This window comes from Fringilla coelebs (assembly GCF_963513975.1).
Source record: "Fringilla coelebs genome assembly, chromosome: 9".
Taxonomy (NCBI): domain Eukaryota; kingdom Metazoa; phylum Chordata; class Aves; order Passeriformes; family Fringillidae; genus Fringilla; species Fringilla coelebs.
This window is the reverse complement of record NC_140067.1, coordinates 2748413-2771576: the sequence shown is the minus strand read 5'-3', so window position 1 is coordinate 2771576 and position 23164 is coordinate 2748413. Positions and strand designations below refer to the sequence as shown.

Here is a 23164-nt window from a genome sequence, read left to right as displayed (position 1 = left end):
TTCACTTGCCTTTGTTCCTTCTTATGGGAATGAAGTCTGAGCTAATTGAAAAGATTGAAAATTAAAGTTTGGACTGATAAACAGTTTGCTTTCAGAATTAGCCGTGAAAAAATCTGGCGGTGAAAATAAGTCCCGCGTGTCATCACCATATTCATTCAAACTGCAAGAACCACGCAATGCCGATGAAATTCTTGCCTTTTTATTGACCTCTGCGTGCTTTGAAAAATGTCCCACTCTGAATCTGTGAAAGCCTAGATGTCAGACTAACTTCTGGCCAAACTGGTGCGTGTTTAGGGTGAAATGTTGTTTTGTATCTCACCAAAGTGCCCTAAATCTCTTCCACCTTGAGTTATTTTCAAGCATGCCCCAACAGCAGCGCCTTGGCTCCTCTTCCATGCCTTCATTACGTGTTCCTTGCATTCCCAGCTCCACAAAACGTCTCAAGTCTGTGGAGGATGAGATGGACAGCCCTGGTGAGGAGCCGTTCTACACAAGCCAAGGGCGCTCTCCAGGCAGTGGCAGCCAGTCCAGTGGATGGCATGAAGTGGAGCCAGGTAAGCCCCGGCTCCCAGAGCCCCAGAACTTCATCTCCACTTGCTCTGTTTTGTTGTCAGAATTGCTGTGTTAGAGAGGTGACCGGTTCTAGACGTCTCGTCACTTCCGAGGAGCGGCCTCGTGAAAATGTGGCAGTGGTTTTATTGCTCCTGCAGCTGTGAATGTTTCTGCAGTGTGTCACTTCTGTGTTTTGGCCAAATATCTGAAGTATTTAAATAATGCAGAAGAAGATAGGCGGTCTTTTTCTGTCAAATTGTCCAGATCCAGTTCTGGGATAGCTTTTTCTAGCAAAAAGCAGTACCTGTCTGGGCTGTGCTCCATCAGTTATGCTGCTTAAATAAATATCCCTAAACTTATATAAGGTAGAAGGACTTTTCAAGCGTTATACAACACTTGAGATCACTCAGTAATGACTTTTAAGAGACTTACAGGAGTTGTTTTATTAATCTGTAATGCTGTGAAGTGTGATTGAAGACTTCATATCAAAATAGATATCACTGGCTGTTACACTTCAAAATGTTGAGGAAGCTCTTTGGCCTCTTCTCAGTTAATTTTTGTGTGTGATCTTTCCTGTTGATCATTCTTTTGGGTTATGTTACGTTGCATACTTAACTGTCCATTGATCACTTATCCTGAGATCATCTGGGTGCTTAATACTCTTGGAAGTATTTTTCTGGGTCAGTGCTATGTGCACAGGTGAAGTTAATGCCTCAGTGCTGCTTACAGCTAAATAATCAAGTATTTATTGCCAATAAAAATAACAGAAGTCTTATTTTTTAGAGGAAAGGAAGCAGTGCCTCCCAGGGTTTGGGAAGGTCCTCTAAAAGCGCGAAGGATCTTTCACAATCCCTATTTTTTTGTCTTTCTTGTTCGTCTGGATTTAAAATAGTATGGGTTTGGTTTGTTTGGAAGAAACACATGCTTGTCCAGGGCACTGTGTATAATGAACTGTACGGCACAGAAAAGTGAATTCGACCTGCACAGCATTAAAATCAGTTCTGTGGGCACTTGGCCAGCCACCTATATCCTTCATCATGTAGGAAACATACCCACAGCTTTCTCTGGAGACCCTGTCAAACAGCTGTCCTTTACAGCATGCCCAGAAAGTCACCAAATTTGGGCTATTCCAGACTGGGAGGAGACTGATTCCTGTGCCTGGGAGCCCTTGGAGGATCCCCTGCCAGCTGCCCTCTCTCCTCTAATGAGGAGGAGCCAGCTTGTGGGCCCTTATTGACTGCAGATGTGGCACTTTGGCAGGAGGAGAGGCTGGACCTGCCGGCAGACAAGTGCCAGGCTCCCCGTGACCGCCTTGCCACCGCCGTCCCCGGGGCTCTGGTGTTTGCTCCGAGGTGTCCTGCTCCCAGGCAGCACCAGGGGCTGTCCCCTCCATCAGCTCCAGGCTCCAGATGATGTAGGGCAGAGCCTCACCTGGTGCTGAACCTCGGCGGGAGCGCGGACAAAAGCTGGGCTGACAGGGAGAGATCCCAGCCTGCTCTGCAGACACAGATGGCTGGAAACTGGTGGGGTCACTGCTTCTGCAGCGCTGCCAGGCTGGGGACAGCTCCCCCCAAAGTTTGGGGTGCTGGTGGTGAATGACAAACGCTCTCCATGTGCGCAGCAGCCAGAGGTTGCCATCAATTCTGCTGTCACTTCTGGTGGTTTTCCCCACATGGGGTCATTCCCTCTGGCTCGTCCAAGCTCTGGCTTGGTGGTGGCACTGAGCTGCTGAGCTGGGCAAGGGAAGTACCCAAAGCCTTCACAACACCTCCAAAGCACCTCTGCTGCTCTTGGCACCACCATCATGAGGAAGAACAGCTGCCTATGTCCAGCTTCCCGAGGTGCTCTGAAAGGCAAGAACAAGTCAGACAAGAGAAGGTTCTTCCTTCCTCGTGACCTTCCTCACTTGTTTTAGAAAAATCCCAGATTCTGCTTAGTCTTGCCTGTAAAATGGCAGAAAATCACCTTGCAGCATCAGGGACTGTAGCCAGGTACCAACTAGATATAGCTCAGATTCACCAAGCCATCTATCACTGTCACAGCCGTGAAGAAAAAGAGCTTTCTTTGTCCTGCCCACGTGGGATGCACTTCCAAGCCATCCCTGTGCCATATCCACACAGCCCCACCCCAGTGCTTCTGCCCTGGCTTTCCAGCAGCCTGTCCTCTGAATTCATTGCCTCAGCTTCTCTGTGAAACGGGGTCACTGCAAGAGCACGGCTGACAGGGGGCTTACCTGAGGAGCCACAGCTCATCAGTGGGCAAGGACAAAATAGTGCTGAGTGTCCTTCCCCTCCAGGGCAGCAGTGGTGTGCCACTGGCCCTGTGCTCCCCCAGGGACACGTCCTGCTGTGGTCTGTGCACAGACATCTCACCTGGGTGTGACACTGACCTGTGGCCTTTTGTGTTCCACCTCCAAAATGTTTGAGGAGTCTTTAGTGGGGCACCTGCCTAGAAAATAATTTGGTCACCTGCAAACTGTACAAGTGATGTTAACATCCCATTTTAGCTGGGAGCTTTCCACAGCAGCCCTCTCTGAGAGGGAGCTTTGGAGCCTGGACCGGTTTCAGATCCATCCTGTCCGATGTCTTTATTTCCAGAGAAATGCCTTGCCATTTATTTAATCCACAATCAAAATGGTGGCACAGCTTTTAGCATACAGTAATCTCTGAGCTTCGGTGTTTTGTTTTCTTCCCGGTGAAATTTGCAGTAGAAGTTTAAAGACTAAACCCATCTTTTTGTTTAACTTGGCATTTCTTCCCTGCAGCTCATTTTGTGCTGCGTGGGATAACACAGGTATCAGCAGTGCAGAATGGGGCTGTTTCAGAAGACAGGCTGAGGTTTTATCCCGTGCTGGCAGAGCAGTGCAAGCCAGGTTTCCAAAGTCCATAATTAAACCCTGTCCTTTGGGTTACTGGCCAAACAACAGGAGGAGGAAATCAGAGCAAGGAAAGGAAGCTTAGGCTTGTCTGTGGGATGGCTGCTCTGGCTGGGAAGGAAAGTTCAGAGAGGAGCCAGCAGCCAACCTCCCAGCCCAGTAGGATCCACACCAAAGATAATAATACATCCTTTGCCTTTATTGCCTTTGAGTAGATTGCTTCCTCACAGGAGATTTAGATTTATGCAGAGATAGCTTCTTGGCCTATATGCCTTGACAGGTTTATGGGAGTGAGAGGATGAATATTCCATCTCTGTGTGTCGCATCTGCTTAATTTTGAGGTGTGCACATGAGAAAGAGGGGAGACCCAAACCCTGGAGCAGGTGTGAAGCTCACACGTGGCACAGGCTCTGGGAGAGAGTGGTACTGAAAGGTGTGGCCTGGGACAGGGCAGGGAAATCAGGGCTGTGTGAGAGGGAGATGGAAGAAATGCACTTCAAAGAGAGCAAAACGTAGAAGAGAAAGGGAAAATGAGAAGACAAGCTTTAGACCATACAGAAGGGAAAGAGAACAAATGCCAGAAAAACAAAGATTTGACTTCCTAGAAAAGGAAATATGAAATGGAATATGTGAACTCCTCTTGGAGAAAGAGAGCACTCCAGGCAGAGGGTTATTTACCGCCAGCCGTGACCAGTCGCTCTACATCTGTCTCCATTTTTTTCTCTTGAGCGAATTCCCTTTTTGGATACTTTTCTTCCTGCTCTGCTTCCCTGTGATTGCCCCTGTAAGTGGTCTTTGGAGGGCAGGCTGTATGCTCAGAACATATGTGCAAACTGGCCGGAGAACAGAAGAGGACAAAACCACTCTGTGTGCTGTTTCCATCAGGCTGTGGATGCTTCCCCCGTGCCTGCTCCTGCCTGCAGGATCCAGGCTGCCCCTATTGTCCATCCACAGCCCTTCCTCTGAGCTTCCACTCGCTCTGCTGAGGCACCCTGCTGTCTGTCTCATGGTGGGGCTTTCCTGGCTGCAGATCCTCCGTGCTTCACCCACCTAGGTGCAGCTCCTCCATGCTTCACCCACCTGGCTGCAGATCCTCCGTGCTTCGCCCACCACCAGCAGCAGCAAGACCTCCCCGTTTGTGGCACATCAGGCTTGCAGAGGATGATGAGCAGAGACTCAGCTTTGTTTCTTTCACAGATATTCCCTGTGACCAAGGGTGCAGCACTCTCCTTGCACGTCAGATGTGGCAGCCCAAGCAAGCCCCAGCATTAATCCCATGTTCCTTGGGCTGTACTCCTTGAGTCTCACATCCATTTACCTGCTCTCGAAAGCTCCTGGGGAGCTCTCCGACCTAAAAAGGCTGGAGTCTGCCAGAAAAGATGAATTTCCTTTCACAACAGGAAGGCTTAGGAAGTAAAACAAAGCAGACATGTAGTAAATTACTTCTGCTTTTCAAATACCTTTTGCGGTATCCTCCTTCCCATTACTTTATCTCAGCACTTTCAGTACATAACTCTTGTTAACTGAGAAGAAGGGCAAGAGAGGATAAAGATGATGTTAGTAAGAAAATAAGGCAACATCACACTGGCTTTGAACTCCTGCACAAAGCTGGCCTGTGTTCAGTTCTGTGGCAGCTCTGCATGTAACGGGGGTAAGCCATAATTACAGGTATACGCTTTTTAATTCCATAATAAGCAAACATTGAGTTAATGTATATCTGTATTCCACTTATGCATTTTTTTTAATGCATTCTCTTGATCCAGTCCAGGAGTAATGTTCACATTGTGCTCCCTCAGTCATTTTGTGGAACATATGGATGGTGTTTGCCAAGTCTGCTTCCATTGTGTTTCTACAGTGTAGCGTGGAAAGAAATGTTTAAGATGCAAATTCAGAGTATCCTATTGGATTCTTTACTTAGGTATTCCACTTGTTTCTTTACTTAGATCTTCTGCTTTATTCTTAGATCTTCTACTTGTATTTCCACATGGTAGTTCAGTCCCTAGAGGACAGTAATCCCAGGGAAGGTACGTGTTAGCACTCCTTGCACTTCCTGAGGTACCTGAAGAGACAAACAGCTCTGCTTTGGTTGTGGCCTTGACCAACTTGGTTTGCAGAATGTCTGGAGGCCTGTGGTCCTTCTTCCACTGAGAGACTGGTGTGGCTGTTCATGTCATGGCCATCCCCTTGCCCCAGCTCCATCCTGGGTGTTCTGCTCCCATTATGCTGTGCTGGGCCTTTGTCTGTCTTCACCTCGAAAACCCCAGGAAACAAAGAAGACTTTCAGTGCAGAACCCTTAAGGAACTAGTAATACTTCTTGCACTGCATGGCTGATAGGCATGGCCACAGTTCCAGGGGCTCAGGAGGTTGATAATTTCACATGAACCTGCAGGAGGCTGGAGAGAGCTCCCTGTTCGACTGCTGGACTCACCCGTGGGGGTAAGGATGCTTTTAAAGCCAGACTCATGACTGCTCACTGAACCACCCAGGCTGCTGCTGCTGGTTCTCATGCCACCATCTATGGAACTGTCTGAAAACAGGAGTTTCTGTTCTGCTGAGGAGCTGAGATCTTATTTTGGAGCATTTCCCTTGCAGTGTCAGTGACCCCTAACTTCATGTTGCCGTGTCTCTCCCCATGGCTGCTTATGGAGCAACCACACGCAGGCAACCAGTCCAGAACTTGTTTCAATAATGCTTTTCTTAAATCTGGCATGGGCTTCCTCCTCAGTATGCAAGAAAACTTCTCCATGTTCACTGAGAAACTTTTATTTATGCCATATGCATCAGAAAAGCTCATTCAGGCGTAGCTCAGATGACCACAAGAGTTTGTTTTCAATGTCTGTTCGGAATTACATCTTGGAAATTTGAGAGAAAGTGCTATAAGGGAGATCCTAGATCGTTTTCTTTATGCCCTAAGCACAGCTGTTGCCTGGCACTGCCTGGAAGATAAAATTTGATGTGTGGTGTGTCCCAGCATCAGTGATGCAGAGTGTGTCTGGTCTGTCCTCAGGCAAAAGGTCTGTGGGCTCATCAAAGGCCTTGACACCGTGCACTAACTCAGAGCCCAGAGAAGTTTTCAATGATTGTGCTGCATTACTACCAAAGATTCAAGGGATTGACTGCAGAAAATATGATGAAAAACATGAGAACCATGTATTATACAAAATAAGGAATAGAAAAAGAATCCTTTTTCACTGGGAAAACATTCAACTTCAGAGCCTGAGTATTCAATGTCAGATAATTCTCTGGCACTACTTTTCAGTGACTTGCTGCAGTGGGCAGTTTTCACTGGGTCATAACAAGACAGGAATGTAATGATCTGAATTAATTTCCTTGTGCTGAACTTTTTGGATACTCACAGGCCTACAGAAGAAAGACAAAGCCTAGGTAACATCCCTTTTCCTTAGACCAGAGGAGGTCTAACATCCAGGATCCCTGCCAATTGTATTTACTCAGTGTTTCCCAGATGTGACTTTGAATTGCCCTCTGGTTCTCAGTGTGTGAGGTCAGGCAGTCCCAGAGCTGTTCTGCCTGTACCTGCCTGCTGCAGCAGCTTCATTACACACCTCAGCACCTCTCCCAGCAGGCACCAGTGCCATTTTTTCCTCCACTGAACTTAATATCTAAAGACAGTGGGAACATTTCACACAGAATGGTTCAGGATGGAAGGGACCACCGTGGGGTCATCTGGTCCCACCTCCCTGCTCAAGCAGGGTCCTCCCAGAGCACAGGGCACAGTCTTGAGTATTTCCAGGGAGGGAGACTCCACATCTTCTCTGGGCAGCCTGCTCAGGAAATAAGTTGCTCCTCATGTTCAGGATGAACTTTGTTCTTTAGCATACTTCAACAAGGCCCCACATGCAGACAACCACCTAAAAAGCTGACTCCAAGGGAACAGGTAGATGCTTGGAGTGAAATGTATGATGGGAACACACTTCAAGGAACTCCAGCAGCTGTAGGATACAGAGCTTTCCTTAAATGTCTCTTTTTTCATGGAGTCCATGTGTTGCCATATCCCTGCTCTCTGCATTACAGTATCCCATCAAAACACAAGCTGCCCAGTGGTTTTCAAGAACATAAGATTTTTCTTTTCTTCTAAGAGCAATAACACTTATCAACTTCTACTGAAATACCATATCAGCTCCTTGTCACCGGCAGTCTACAGTTCCTGCCGCTAAAAGTTTAATGCATTTACAGGAGCACTTAGGCATCAAGACTTTGATATCACAATCTGTTAGTCACAGGTGCTACATGATAGGTTTGTGTTAGCACATTATAGATCTTTTATCAGATACCGCACAAAATGTGTGTGTTTCCCTGCCAGGCAATCAGAATCAGGCTGCTGCATAGCTGATGAGTTACTCACCAATATAAGTTGTTGTTTATTTTAAACAGAACTTTCCCAGAACTGCACCTTAATGGATAAGTTAAGCTCCAATTGGTCAAGGCCAGTGAGGACCAGGAACTGAAGGGAGCCAGGAGAAAGGCAGCAGGTCCGTGGTGGTGCTCTGAGCATCGACAGTCTCACGGTGGCATTCGTCAAGTCGAGTGATTAACATTGCTCATTTGCCATCACAGGCAGAGTCATTTTGACAGCAAATTACCACTGGATCAATAGCTCAGCTTGTCTTTGGCAATTCACAGAGTAGCATGAGACCTGTGACAACTTGCCATGCTGCTGGCAGTGCTGCCTCAAAACCATGGGAGGAAGCTGGAGGTAGGGGAAGAGCTGCTCACCGAAAAGTCAGCTCAGATTGAAAAGTTCTGTGTGCTCTCACATCCCTCCAGGGCTCCTTCTATTTTTTTTTTCCAGACTCTGGACAACACAAAAGATCTTGGCCTTGGGATTCAGCCTAAAGTGTACTTTCCATTTTTAATAAAATTAGTAATCCCATGCAAGTGTTGAAGCACATGCCTCAGCTTTGCTGTAATCCCCTGAGGAAAACATCCCTTCAGCGTGGTCCCGGAGAAGTCGGGCGGGCGGTCAGGCTTGTGGCTTTGCTCCTTGCATCCAGTTCCAGATGTCAGGAAATGCATCATGTAAAAATGGAGATGGAGCTGTAGGAGTTCTGAGTTGGAAATGCAGAAAGAATTCTCCTGTAGTTATCAAATTAAAGCTGTTTTTGCCCGGGGCTAACACCGCCCCTCCGTGCTGCTTGCACTGACCTCAGCAGCTGAGAGAAAAGCAGATCTTTTGTGCACTGGCACAGTGTAAGGTCACCTGAGGTATTTCTGTCCCCAGACACAAGTCACATCACCTGCATCCTTTTTCAGACGTACAGGAAGGATTTCCTGCATAGAAAACTATTCCCTGACAAAGGCTGGAACGATGTTTCCAGTGAGATCAGGATTCCTGGGATGGCAGTGCTGTGTTGGTCATCCATGGGCCAGACCTTCCTCAGATGCTTTGGTGGCCAAGCAACATTTTGTTGCCCCCCATTGTTGACCAGAGAATCCAAGAATCACTTTTGAGTGAAAACTCCCACCTTCCTCAAGACAGAAGCAGACATTTGATTTCCACAAGTGAGCTCTGAAAGACAGAAGCTCCTCTGCTTGATTGTGGCTGTGCATTTCTTGCTGCTTTGGGGTCTGTCAAATATGAATCTCTGTGAGCTCCAGACAGGTCTCCTCTGGCCCAGAGATCCTTGAAGATCATCTCATAGTGCAGCATGGGGCTGTTTAGTTGCAAAATGGCATTATACACATTAAAAGTAGTCTTCCAAAAATTGAACTAGTCTTCTTGTTTGCTTCTGGGACCAATTCAGGATGTTGACTTGGATCTATAAACTCTCCTATAGATTAGATCTTGGTTGGGAAATGGACTACATTCCTTTCATGTGCTGTCTTAGCAGTTGAGATCAGCAGACTTGCTTTTTCTAATGTGTTTGGGAAGCAGAAGCAATATTTTATCTCCTGTGGTATGCTGCTGGTATAGAAATGTTCAGGCCTATTAATTCTTCAGGACACAGGAAAGTCTTCATCACCTGTGTAGGCAGTCATGGGAAAGGACCCACTGCAAAGACTCCATTGAACTCTTTCTTTTTTATTTTTTTTGAAAGCAGCTGGAAAATATTAGGAATCATCAGAGCCAATATACAGTACATATTGAGAGCCAGTAAATGATGCATATTATTGCAAATTCCTGTGCACTTCTGCATTTTATAAAACAGATAACTAAAATACTCACCTAGCCAGATCAATTCCCCCAAGGATGCACATTTCCAAGCAGAGGACAAACCAAAAACACAGAACAGAGCAAAATTAGCCAAATAGAATGGCTAAGTCTTTGAAACAAATGGTTTTAAGATCACTGAGTAAGGAGTGTGACCTCCTTTTGCATCAGTCAAGGAAACTGTGAAACTTTGTGAAAGAAGCTCACCACAAAACAGATGCCGGGCTATCTTAGGTAAATAAGTTACAAAAAATAATAATAAACCCCCCACACACACTTTTTACAAAGCACAGCTGTGTAAATATTGCATGAGACAGGGGAGAGGGGGAGAGATGTAACATACACCCTTTTTTTATGCAGAAGTTCTGCTCTGGGCACTGTTTATTAACATTCCCAGTACAACCATCACTCCAGTGCCTAGCACACAGTGCAGCTACTGTGCTCCCTGCACATGTTTGATCTTGGCTTCAGAGGAGAAAACAGGCTTTATTTTAAAGGGAACATTTGCACCCAAAGATAAAAGGTGCAAGGAGAGGCGTTAGGAGACGGGAGGAATTACAGGATCATGGAATGGTTTGGGTTGGAAGGGACCTTTAAAAGCTCATCCCATGGGCAGGGACACCTCCTGCTATCCCAGCCTGACCTTGGACACTTCCACAAGACTCTACAGGACCAGGCACAGGAAGAAGACCAAACCTCATCTCTCTTTTCCATTCTCTTTCCCACACCTTCTGCCACACCGACTTTAGATGTGCTCCTGCTTCTGCTCCAGGTGAGGAGCAATTCTCCTTAATTTCATTCTGCTGGATGCCTACTACAATTTTCCTGCTTCTCAACTGCCAGGTACAGCACATTCCAGCCTACAAAAATCTGCCCATAGAGAGGAACAAATGGCTCTTCTCAGCTAGACCAAAGGCTCACCTAGACAGGCAGTTTGGTGTCTCTGACAGGAGCTGGTGGTGAACATTTAAGGGAAGATAACAACAGTAGGAGAGGCATCCAGTGATGCTTTTCAGAGCACAGCCTCGTGGATTTTGGCAGCAAACAGCTTGGTTTCACGAGCCAGAGGTTTTGTTCACATCTTTGTGACTGACTGCCTTCAGTGAACTTTCCTTTCAGAGATGTGCTTTTAACCCATTCTTTATTTTGGCCTCCACAACATCCCATGGCAGAAACTTCCAGTTTTTACTCAGTGCTGCATGAGGAAGAACCACTTCTTTTGTCTACTGCCTGATCTTTTTGCTGGATGCTTCTTAGTGGTTTTCTTTTTCACTGCCAGAAGTAGTGAATAAATCATTCCCCAGTTACTTTCTCTACTCTCCTCCAAGTTAAGTGCTGCCCAACACTTTGACCGCAGCAGCCAGCGAGCACAGGGAAGCACAGAAATCCATCTAGCAGCCTCTCAGCTCAGGTATCAGTTTGGCTCAGTGGCTGCAGAGCCATCTTGAACCTGCAGAAATGTCTGTGTGCTGTGACAGCAGCTGTGCTGTCCACCCAGAGCGGGTTTCCTGTGACTTCCACCCCCGAGCTCGCAGTGTGAATGCAGCGAGCCTAAAGAAGGGATGATGCTTTAAGTTCTTCCAGCTCCAAAGAAACTTAAACCTCAGCATCTAGCATGGCTACAGCTCTCTTCTGGTTCCATCTTGCTCAGGGAAGAGCAGGAGATGCACAGCATCCTCCACCTCTGCCTGTCCTCACCACTCCAGCACAGCCCTACTGACATCATCCTTTCTGCTCTTCCCTTACATCAGTGCTCGCTGCTATTTTTAGTGTGATACACGCCAAAAAGCATAACATAAAGAGATCCTCTTACTAAATTTAGCTGGAAAATTATAGGCTGTTTTACTGTTTTGTGCACAGTCTTCATTTGCCTCAATAGATTTGCGTGCAGATCCTCAAACCCCAAAAAGCCAGACCAGTGAGGTGGTACCTGCAGCCCCAAGAGCAGCACTCTGGAGAAAAATGGGTCTGTTTTATCTCAGCAAGGGCAGGAGGCAAAGTCTTATAGGAGGGAAATAATTTTATTAAAAAAAATAAAAAAGTAAGGATTTACAATCAACAAGATTTGAAAAATATAAATGTATGGATTATCTTTCTTTGCATTTAGTGTTTTATTGCAGCAGCCCACGTTTGTCTCCAGGAGTATTATCCATGATGCAGCACACTAATGCACTACCTTGCTCTGAACAGGAGAAAGCACTTTGGATGTAGTCCAGGTTTAACCCTGTCTGAGGGCTTGCTTTTACTTTTAAACAAAATAACAGCAAATGGAAGTGAAGCAGCATCCTGACTCTTCCTCGGAGCACAGCCAGTCCTACACGTGAGGAGCAGCTTTGAGACAGAGGGTGATGCTCATTCCCACTTGGTTCATCACTCCTCTGCCTCTCTTTGCCCTTTCAGTCCCTACAACCCACCTCTCTTCTCCATCCTTGAGTGAAATTCCCCCAAGCACATGTAACCTAAAGTTGCTCTGCAAGGAGCTGCTCCTGGTCAGAGGGACTGTTTGACATCTGACATCAGACAGCCTGGCAGAATTGCAAATTCTGGCTGTTTGGAGGCTTTAAAAATTAAAACATTCCCCCAAACAGCTGTATTTCTTATGCAAATCCCCCACCAAATGGTACCTTGTAAGTATTAGAGAAATTGTTTGTCCTCTGGTAAAAAATGATCATCTAGAAACCCATTAATTTGGGGGGAAGAAAGGTTTTAAGAGGACAAAGCAGGCTTACAAACCACATTTCTCCCATGCCCTGTGAACTGTTGTGCTTTTGTGATTTTACAGTGCTATTTCTCTGCTTCTGCTGGGTTTTTCTCTTTAATGTAATGTGGATAACCCAGAACAAAAACTGACACTTAATTCTGAGTAAACAGTGGCAGTGACTGAATAGAAACTTGATGTCAAATATACAGCCACCCTGGGAAAGTCAGAATCCATTGCTTTCTCCTCTCTTCCAGTTGTGTCCTCCGTAAGTGTATCATCCATAAAATTAGCGATTTAAAAAGGCATCAAAACATTATTTTTCATATTCATAGCATCACTTTAAAAAAAAATGGTTAAAAATCGATTTGCTGGCCTCTTGGGGAAATGCTGTAATGTTTTTGGCTGTCTCCTACTTTCTGCTGCCAGCTAAAAGTACCATCTGGCTTGTTTAGGGCCCTTTTCCATATCAGGTGCTTCCAAAATTCTCCCCAACCAGAGGATTGTTTCGTTGGGCTGCTCTGCCTGCTGAGGCATGTGTCCTGGGCTGGGAATCCTACTGCTTCTGTTCCCTGCCATCTTGCTGACAGTGGTGTGTGTATGTTTGGGCACGGATCTTGCTGCCTCTCTCCCGAGGACATTTGCATCATTGTCAGCTGCACATATTAAATTGATATGCAGGGCTCAGAAACACGTATCCCATCTTTTGTCCCTTTGTTTGTGCAATTGTTGTGGTTTTAATTCTTCTTTGACACCTGGAATATCACAAAGCTGCTGATAATCTGCTGGCTACTAAGGGAAATGACATTGATAGGAGGATAATGCGTGTCAGACTTATATCTCGATAATTGCGGGCACACCCCGAACCCTCGCAGCTCAGGGAATGAATATCCTAAATCCATTATTAATTTGGAGAGTGGCACTTGGCTGGGGTGTCATCCTCTGCCTGCAAGAGTCACTTGCAGGGGGTTTTTGAGGCAGTTTGGGTGGATCCTGCCTGCGCGCCTCGGCGCGTCCTCGCTGCCATTTCGCCGCAGCCCCAGGAGCTGTGACAAAATGGGCTGGATGTCCTCCCTCCTCCACAAAATGGGCTGGATGTCCTCCCTCCTCCACAAAATGGGCTGGATGTCCTCCCTCCTCCACAAAATGGGCTGGATGTCTCCCTCCTGGCAGGAGGAAGGCAGCTCCCCACGTGCCTTCTCCTGCCCAGGAGTGCCACCCCAAGCAGCTGAGAGCTGATGCTCTGTTGGTGGCACCAGGTGACGCCTCCTCCTTGGGACCCTTTGTTCTCCAAATCTCCCAGTTTGCTTGGAAATAGAAACACACCCCTGAAGGGTCTGGGAGTTGGTTTGAAGCGCTGTAGTTGCAAAGTCCAGGCTTGATGTGATTGTGTGGGAACAGGAAGGGTGTTTTGGAGCAGCTACTGCCGTAAGCTGTCTTGTCCTATTTCGAAAATGATCTGTGCCATACGCTGCTGACTTTTCCTGTCCATCCATTAAAAAGTGAATTATGAAGAGTGCTGAGACAAACAGATAGGAGTTTAACCTTGTTAGTAAATATCAGGTAGCTGATATATACTGCTAGAATGTTACATCACAGCCTCGCTCTTCAATATAAGTTTATGAAATTATCTTGTTACTATATAAACTGCCTTGGCCGGGTACATTCTTCCAGAGGGTTATTGTTTGCTGGATGTTGGCACAGTAGCACGACTCCAAAGAGTCAGTTCACGATGTGGTGAATTTTAAAGACTTGGGAGATGGCCATATCTATTTTTCAGCAAAGGAATGAAAGCTTTTTTCCTTTTTTTTTCTTTTTTTTTTCCCCTCCTCTAAGGTATTAAAAGTTTCAAAACATGTGCTGAAATGAAAAGGAAATAATAACTAAGACTTGGATGGGAAGTAGTGCCTCAGAGTACTGACTTTGTTTATTTGCTTGTTTCCCCCAAAATCTTAATATTTCAAGTTCAAGTTAATATTGTAAATCAAATAAACCTGTTCTGTGAACTAGTAAGGTACTTGAACTATTATCACACATTATTCATTTATTTCTGTGTGAGTGCAATAAAAATTTTACAAGCTGTAATCTTGTTCTTTTAATAGAGAGAAAACTATGCAGAATATGTTGCTTAGAGTATTAGATAAGCTGCAGTATGTTAATCAAATATTTTCGTGATATGAGGGCAGTTGAGAAAACAGTACAATTTTTGCTAATGGCACTGGTAAGTAAACGGATCTATCATTACATTGTCATGAAAAGTGACATTGAGCAGAAACACCCTGCCAATCCCTAGAAGATAAGTATTTAATGTAATTAGACAGACACTGTCTCCTTTGTTGAACGTAGCATTAATCACCCAGAGAAGTCCAACTTTATATGAAATGGCTTTTTCTGATATGTCTTTGTATTAGAAAGCTCCTCACAGGGTTTTGCCACGATGGTATATTTGAAGAAATGACTGCAGCAGCTCCACGGGTTTCCTCATGGCACATTTCTTGCTGTTCTGTGTTCCATAATATTTAATCCTTTTTTATTTAGCAGTGTTGCATTACATAGCTGTGACTTGTTCCTAAGTCTAGAAAGCTACGTGCAACTGGAGCTGAACCTCTTTGAACCACTGTAATGCATTCAAGTTATGAAATAGAAAAGCAACACAAATAGCTTCCATTATGTTCTTCAGCCCTTCCTCTGTGGTCTTAGCACAGGTCCATTGTTATGGCATAAGCAAAATGTTTCTTGCCTCAAATGCTCGTCCATAATATCACACACAAAAAAAACCAAACCAAAAAACCCCACCAAAAAAAAACTCCAAACAAACAAAAAAAAAAGAACTTCTTTTTATGAAAATCTCATTGTTAAATGGATGAAAAATGTTGCCCCCTTCCAGAATTCATTGGCACTACATTTTTTTTCCCCTCTTTTTTTTTTTTTCCCCCACCTCCCCCCCCCCCCCCTCTGTTGCTTGTAATTTGTACTGTGAAACGCTGTCTGGTTATGAACTGGTATCAATTTGAGTCAGTGCACAGCTGTGTCTTCCCACCTTCTCAGTGGTGCCGAGGGCTTTGAAGGGAAAGAAAAGGGTTTAGCCAGAGATGACAGCCAACTTCACCGGGTAACAGGTGGAGGTCAACTTGGTTTATTTGTTGGGCTGAGCAGAGTGCAGAGATGAAAAATCTTTGCCATAATAAGGTTTAGGAAGAAAATGCTGACTAGTCTAAGCTTTGATTCCAGCTGACAGATCCTTTTCTAGTGTTCATTACTTGATTTCACAGTTCAGGCAATTTTAAGAGGCTTAAAATTATGTTTCTGCTCTCCTCTATAAAACTTTCCGATCACTTTCTAATTTTTGCTTTAAGTAAAGTTATAGGGACTCCCTGATACATCACTCCTGCCTGTAGATTCTTATAAAGTCAATATGCCATCAAAAAAGTAAGAATAAGCTCTTTTTTTTTTTAAACCCTGCTTTCACTGATTCTTTTAATAAATGAAGCAAAAAAACCCATGTGTAGGCACCAATTTGATTAGAGAATTAAAATTAAAAACTTTCTAAACCCCCCCTAAACAGTGGATAGTAAGTTAAGGAGGATGCTTAAGAAGCCAGTGTTCCTGTCTGGGCATTTGGGATTTCTGTGCCAGTGAAGCCCAGAGTGCTGAGTCCCCGTCCCCACAGCCAGGCCCTGAGAATCAGAGCAGAACGTGCTGGCTTTGTGTGCCTGGGGCTGGGGTGGCCACACACAAAGGGACCTCGCTGGGCTGAGCTCCTGCAGCCTCTGGGTCCCTCCCAGCGCTCCCTTCCCTCTGCCAGCTCCTGGGAGGGATGCAGAGGCGCTTCTCCTCTTCCACCACCACCACCACCTGCTTCCTACCTGCTGCAGTGGGCAGATCAGGATTATCTTTAGCCATTTGCTAAAATCTTCCCCCTCAGACTTTCTATTACTTCTGCATTCATTCTTTGCAGGAAGAGGAAACTCACTGGTCAAACCCTTGGACACCAGAATAGTTGCATGCAGTTTCCCAGGGAGCCAGATAGCTCTAAAGCTTCCCAGTGAGTGACAGTTTCTCTCTTCTATTCTTCTGAAACATGTGTTTTACACATATACTGAAAAATGTTAATATCAATTTACAGCCAGATCCTTGCTTTTTTTTTTTTTGCTTTTTTTTTTTTTTTAAAAAAAAGGTTAAAAAAAATCAAATCTCCCAAAGTATTTACACTTAGAGCACCTCAGCACACATGTCACTTTTTTTACATAGGAAAAAGTGTTGGATGCTCTTATACACGTAACATCATTGGGCTTTTGAAAGCTGTTAGCTCATTCTGAGTTAGTGGCAAGAACGCTGGACTTGCCAGCACCAAACTGTGAAACCTTTTCTGTGTGACTGGTAGAAATCTCATGGGGGGAGAAATCCAAAAAAAAAAAAAAGGGGAGGGGGGGGGGATGTAAATCTGTGCATTTGGATTCGAGCAGCTTCAATAGCATGATATCAACTTTGTCCTAGAAGTCCTTGAATCACAAATCATTTGGGAGAGTGTTTTGGAGAATTACCACTGTATGCTTTCCCTGGTTTTTTACTCTTTTCTAGGCGTCCATTAGTTCCCACTGTCAGGGAGAGGATTCTGGACTAGGTGGATCCCTGTAATCTGATTTGGCATGGCTATTTTTCTGTGTTCTTAAGCTCATGAGATCAAGTTATGTAGGATTATTTCATAATGCCAGAGCAGCAGTTTCTGAGGTTGGACAAAGCTATCTAGCAAAAGTGTCTGATAAAAGAAAAATCCTGTCCCATACTGTAGCTTTCTTGGTCCAGTGAAGCAGCATCCTCACGCACACAAATCTTGTAAAGTTGCTTCTGCTAGCTCCCTGTGTCCCTTGGTTTTTGTAAGCTAAAGTGCCATTTTCCTTTTTACAGCTTAATTGAACCTAAATGCACCCATTTTCTGCAATGTGGTATTTTGGTAATTTCGCTATTCGCTCCTAAGTTTTCCCTTAAGCAAACTGAAAGCTTCCCCTTTATCACTTCACTGGGCCAAGATTTCACACAGTATCCTGCTTGCTACAAAATATGATAGTGTTCTCTCTCACCTTGTTTCTTTTTTCTTCTTTTACTTTCTTTTATAAAATCAGGATATCTAAGAAACCCCGAACACCGCGGAGCACTTCATGGTGGGTGTGCTTATTCGAACAATGCCGATGCTCTCTCTCGTTCTCGGTGCACAGAGTGGTCGTGTTGGTTTGGGGGGGATGTGCCACTGCCCCCTCTGGGGTGGATTCTCCCGTGTCCAGCCAGGACAGAGCTGGTGCCAGGCCCTTTGCCGGGGTGCCAGTGCTGGAGGGGCACCCCCATGTCACCCCAGCCGTGCCTGTTGTCCTGGAACTGCGGGGGGATTTTCCCTGGGAGCCCTCTGCCTCTCTGCCAGGGCTGCTTTCTTGGGCAGCTCCCAGGAGCAGAGCTGCAGGCAGCAGGGCCATCCAGGCTGCTCTGGAAACGATGCCAGAGTGCTCTGCCTTCCCTCAGGGAATCCTGGAGCCACTGGGGGTGCAGAGGAGGGAGGCTGATCTCACCTGGCTGGTGTCACCTGTGGGGCAGTGGTGTCAGTCTGTCTGCCTGGGAGCTGCTGGTGGCAGGTCCCCAGTGCCATTCCAGGGTGCAACTGGACATGGACATTGCCAGGAAGGAGCACAGCGGCTACAAATTATTTCTGGTGTTGTGGAGGGTTCAGTCCCATGGCTGTCAAATTGTCAGGGGGTAAAAACACCAGGAACCACTGGATACCAACGCAGAACAGTTCCACCAGTCCACTCTCGACCTGCCAAATTACAAATCCCTTGGTACAATGCACATGAATTCAGTTTGCAACTCTTTCTTCCTTTGGAATAACCTATAAACTCTTCACCTCAAATTGTGCAGAAATCAGGTGGCTTTACAGCCCGTGGTAAATCACCTGGGCTATTTTCAATCCTGACCACAGCTCTTTTATTAATTAAAACACATGTTCAATGGCACTGTACACCAATCAAATCTCCAAAACCAATATTAGCACCAAACTTAGTCTTGTCATCATAAAAGCCATTTGAAAGCATTACCATGCAGTAACTGAGGTCACAAGTCCAGAAAATCTGCATATTTCCCCATCTCCATCTCATGCCTGGGGCGTTCAGCAGCCATCATTGTTATATATAGCCTGGGTAGCCAGTGATGGTTTGATGGCATGCAAATAATGAGCAAATGATTTTTTAGAAAATTAAATAAATAAATAAAACCCCCAAAATTTTACTCCATCCTCTTCAGTTACTAAAGATTCCCTTTAGTATCACTCGCAATTTAGGATCCATATGCATCTTCAGGAAGATATAGTTGAAACATAAATCTATTCTGGGTCTTTTACTTGCAAAAATATCATACCTCAGCTATAATCATATGCAAAGACTTTTTAGAGGGCTTTGTAAATGCCATCCAAATTTATGATGGCATTTTTTGCCTTGCAGCTATAGATGTTCCATCCCCAAAGCACCCACATAAAGGTATATTCTCCTATGGATGGCTGCAGTTTGTCCCTGCTGCTATATCTAATCTGCCAAGTGTGCTGAAAAACTCTCAAGTAGCATTTGAAATGAAACAAATGTAGTCATGAATTTTAGACGAGATGTCTAAAGACGTCATTAGAAATTTATTTTTTTTTTATTCTCCTTGCAATATATATTTATACAATGGAAAATGATGCCGAAGCTGACATTAACTCAAAGGCAGAATTGAACTGCTATCCTGCTGTTTGTTGCTCTTCTCATTAAAGTTTTTAAATATATAACTCATGAAATTATGTTTTGAAGAAATTGCTAAGATGTTGAGTACTAGTTTATTAGTTATTGAAAGAACTGCTTGGGTGGCAGAGCAGGAATGAAGCCTAACTTAAGCGACCTAAAACAATCCAGATGATGCTGTAAACACAGATACAAACAGACAAGGTAATACACTCCATGAGAACGTTGTACCAAACAATTTAGGCAGACTTTCATGGGGTAAGATTTAAAAATAATTGTGAATATTGAAGTGCTCGGCTTTAAAATTCTGTAGGCAAGGTTGTCCATCACTATAAAGTGATATTTCTCCTTGGTAAATGGATCTGTGCTCATTTGTAAAGGAGAAATTTCAACCTTCTTTTTCCCTAAGTGACATCAGAATTTTGATTCTAACTTGAATTATCATTTTTGGCTAAAAATTGCTGAGGAGTCCAAAAGCATTTAAAACCTAAAGCCATTGAATCCATTTAATGCGCCTTTGGCACCTCTCTCTCTCTCTCTCTCTCAGTCCTTTTTGAACATTCTGGTCCTCATTTTAATCAATCTCTTTTTATTAAGTTCTTTGGCTCATTTACTCGTACGTGCATTTGCTTTATTTTATTTGGAACATTTCTTTTGTAGTGTCTTGAAAAAGAGTTGTGACATTTCTTTTGGATGGCTTCTTAAGTATCTGGCAGTCACCTATGATACGATGTTGATGGGTACGGATAGATTAGCTCTGTTTTCCTGATGATCTGTCAGATGTCGAGTTCTGAGGAAACTGGATGTGTGTGTTGGTGATGCATATGCAGCAGTTTGATAAGTGGATAGAGGGGGAGCTTTCATTTTTCTTCTGTAAAAATCACTGTTTATTAAGCTGGATTTAGCCTTGTGAAGCGAGGTGCTCCGCTGGCAGGTAGTTAATCAGTGATCATGGTAACTCCGGCTGCAGCCAGGGGAGCCAGTACCCATTCAGAGCGTAGAAACTAAAGAGCACTTCATTAGGATGAGTGAATTTCCATCTGTGTTGTATTTTGTGTATACTGGAGCAATTAATACAGTAAACTGATGGATGGCAGTCAGTGTGATCGTATCTCGGCTGATGACAAAGTTTGCTCAGCACTAAATTGAACAGACTTGCTATGACTGGCAGGAGGGTAGCCGTCAACGTTTCGAGAAAGCTTGAAATTAAGAATTCCCCAGGAATTTTAAAGGAAAAAATAGAGCAGCTGATCAGCCTTTCTGTTGATACTGATTTCAGTGGATTTGCTGGAGTAATTCACACAGAAGGATGAAAATTCCTTGAAAAATGCTTCCCATATATCAGTTTTTTTCCTTCAACAGCCAACTTGTTTTTCTGCATCATCTGTTTGTTCTGCATGTTGTCGAGTTCATGGTCCGCCTGGTAATACCCGAGCTTCCATGGTTCCTTTTCCTGGTGTGCCTTGGGAAGGAGGATCCAGACCATGTTTCACTCATAGCTTTTGTTACGAAATCTCCATCCAGGGTCTAGTGGCAGAGAGCTGCTGGGAATATTGGGGGAATTATCCAGAGGTCTTTGGAGATGACCGTGAGCTGGTCTGCAAGCGCAGCTAACCAGAGACGGAGTTGTTGGGCGAGATGTGTGCAGGCAGAATAATGTCAGTAATGAACCGAGTGAAATCGGATGGATTTTCAGGGGTAGATTTGGAGAGAAGGGGGAATGTTCTCCTCTCGCTGTGACTCCGCTCACTCCATCCTGATTTTTTTAGTAAGGCACGTGGCAGGTACACGGAAAAGAGGTTCACAGGTCCTTGTTTGTTCTGGGGAGGATTTGTGCATTCAATTCTCACGCATCATTTTCTGGTCCATTTAAATATATATCAGCCTCATACATGAACATTTGAAGACCTTTAGCTGTACTCAAGGAAGACTCTTACGTGGTGCGTTTCTAGTACTGGCAAACATAAGGAGGTAGAGGAATTAAACCCACCACAATGCTCCAGTGCCCCTTAGAAGATGAGGAACACGAAGTTTTCCTGTGCACTCATTAATCTTGGGCTGGAGGTTTGCGAAGTGCAGAGTTTTGGAAAGTCTTTCTGCGGGACTTCAACATCCAATGGCTCCAGTAACCAGAGTCTCCCAAGGACAAGGATCCCATTTGCGCTTGCATTATGCATTTGAGCAGAAGGGTGTTATGCATGATGTGGAATGAACAAAATAATAACTCGTGTGTTTAGGGAAATGCCAAATTAATGAAAATTCAGAAAGCTCTAATGTTGAAAAAAGCGCACAAATTCCTTGATAGAAATATAATGCTGCTAACAGTTTCAAGATTATTGTTGTCTGAATTTTCTGCTTATTGTGTACTGCAATTAAAATTCTTCTCAACTGAAAAACCGATGTCAAATTAATATTTCCTTTTGGAAAAAAGTACGAAAGTACACATCTTGTTCCATTTAGCACCATCATGGTCTTTGATCAGGTTCCCTCTGTCCATTGAATAAAACAGATTTATGTTAATGGGAGCAGGCTCAGACCATATATGTTTGGCATACATATAGAATCACATGAGCACAAGTACAGTAAGTTAAAGGAGCACACCCACTCAGGCTTCCATCTGCGTTTTATGCCACAAATCCCTTTATTTTCTTCTTTTATTTAGCAATTAACTTCTCCATTTATTCTGTAGTTAAAAGCTGCCGTAAGATGAAAATAGACAAAGTCTGATTTTTCTTCTCTCTCACTCTAAATAACATTGAGAGGAGACTCAGACCTGGATTCTGAAAGCTGTGCTCCCTAGAAGTGCCAGGTGTGACTGTGATTTGGACAAGAGTCCTATCCACAGAACAGTGAGGAACACTTTTAACCCCCACCTGGGTTACCCAGCCGTTGTGTTCTGGCTGTTCTTGTTTATTCCTTGCTCAGAGCAGATGGATGGAGAGAGGCAGGGAACGGGGAGGATCCTTGGCTCCATTCCCTATCCACCGGCCAGCACAGCTGAGACGGGCTGGGGGAGATTGCAATTTGTTGCTGCCCTGCACCAGAGAGCAGAGAGGGGAGAGCAGGGACTCAGAGGTGTGCTCAGAGCTGGCACTGCCCCTTCCTCAGGCTCCTGGGAAGTGCTGGAATCTGGTGCTCAGCGCAGCGGTCCCCAGTAACCGCCGGCTCCCGGGACCGACACTGCGGAAAGCTCTGCAAGGCAGCCCCATCCTCCCGGGATGCATCCCCAGCTCTGCCCAAGCTACCCTCAGCCTTAACTTTTTAATTTCCTGCATCCCTGAGCAGCACAGGAGGGGCCCTGCGGACTGGAGGCCGCTAAATGTGTTAAAACTCATTAGGTTGGGAGCAGAAGACCCTTAAAACTAGCCAAGAGTCTCAAACGTGGGTGCCAGAAATTAAACACCTAATTCAATGTTTAGCCACCTACCTTTAGTTCCTTCCTCCTAGTTCATACACACTGTGCCACCTCAGAGGTGGCCTGATTTTCATAGGCACCAGGCACCTACAACGAGCTCAAGTGCTGAGGCTGCTCACCTAAGTGAGACTTGTAGAATTCAAAGTTTTTCTGGGTGATTAAACAGGAGTTCCCCTCGCTCTCAGCTCCCAAAAGGAGCTGTGATAGAATGACCAGCATTGTAACATATGGCTTAGCGAGGGGAGGAAAAAAAAAAGAAGAAAATGAGTATTAGAAATGGATGGACTAAAGAATACTCAGGATATATCAGGCACATTAACCAAACATATGGTGCTAAATGAGATATTTTTTTTAAATTGCAAAAAAATTGACATTCCTGGCAGTCTCAAGGATAATGTGACATGGCTGTGATAAATTTAGAAGAATGGGACATATTTTGGCTTGTTCTTGGAAACCTTTTTCTTGCATGCCGACTGTATTTCTTCTTTTATTAACCCATTCAAAGAATGTTTGAATTTTGCTGCTAGAGCACCATGCTAGCACAACATAAAATGTGAATGATGCTAATTGCTTTGCACTGCCTAACTTTCTGTCATACCCTCCCCTCTTAAAGGACAAAACATGCTTTGGAAATGAGCTGGCAAGCTCATCTTCTTCTTTCTCCTGGTCAATATTAAGTGATGTAATTAAGCTCCT

General features: G+C 44.7%; 1 protein-coding gene across 11 annotated transcripts in view; it reads left to right on the top strand.

The window, feature by feature from the left end:
* The window catches only part of NFIA (nuclear factor I A), a 244444-nt gene that overhangs the window by 167464 nt on the left and 53816 nt on the right, over nt 1-23164 (top strand). For 6 of the 11 annotated variants that reach the window (XM_084211881.1, XM_084211884.1, XM_084211879.1 and 3 more), the window contains 3 exons: nt 427-554; nt 16254-16340; nt 17419-17457. In XM_084211881.1, coding sequence (XP_084068007.1) covers nt 427-554; nt 16254-16340; nt 17419-17457 — 254 coding nt within the window. The remainder of the gene's footprint in view (nt 1-426; nt 555-16253; nt 16341-17418; nt 17458-23164) is intronic. The other 5 variants (XM_084211877.1, XM_084211885.1, XM_084211883.1 and 2 more) reach the window with 2 other exon arrangements.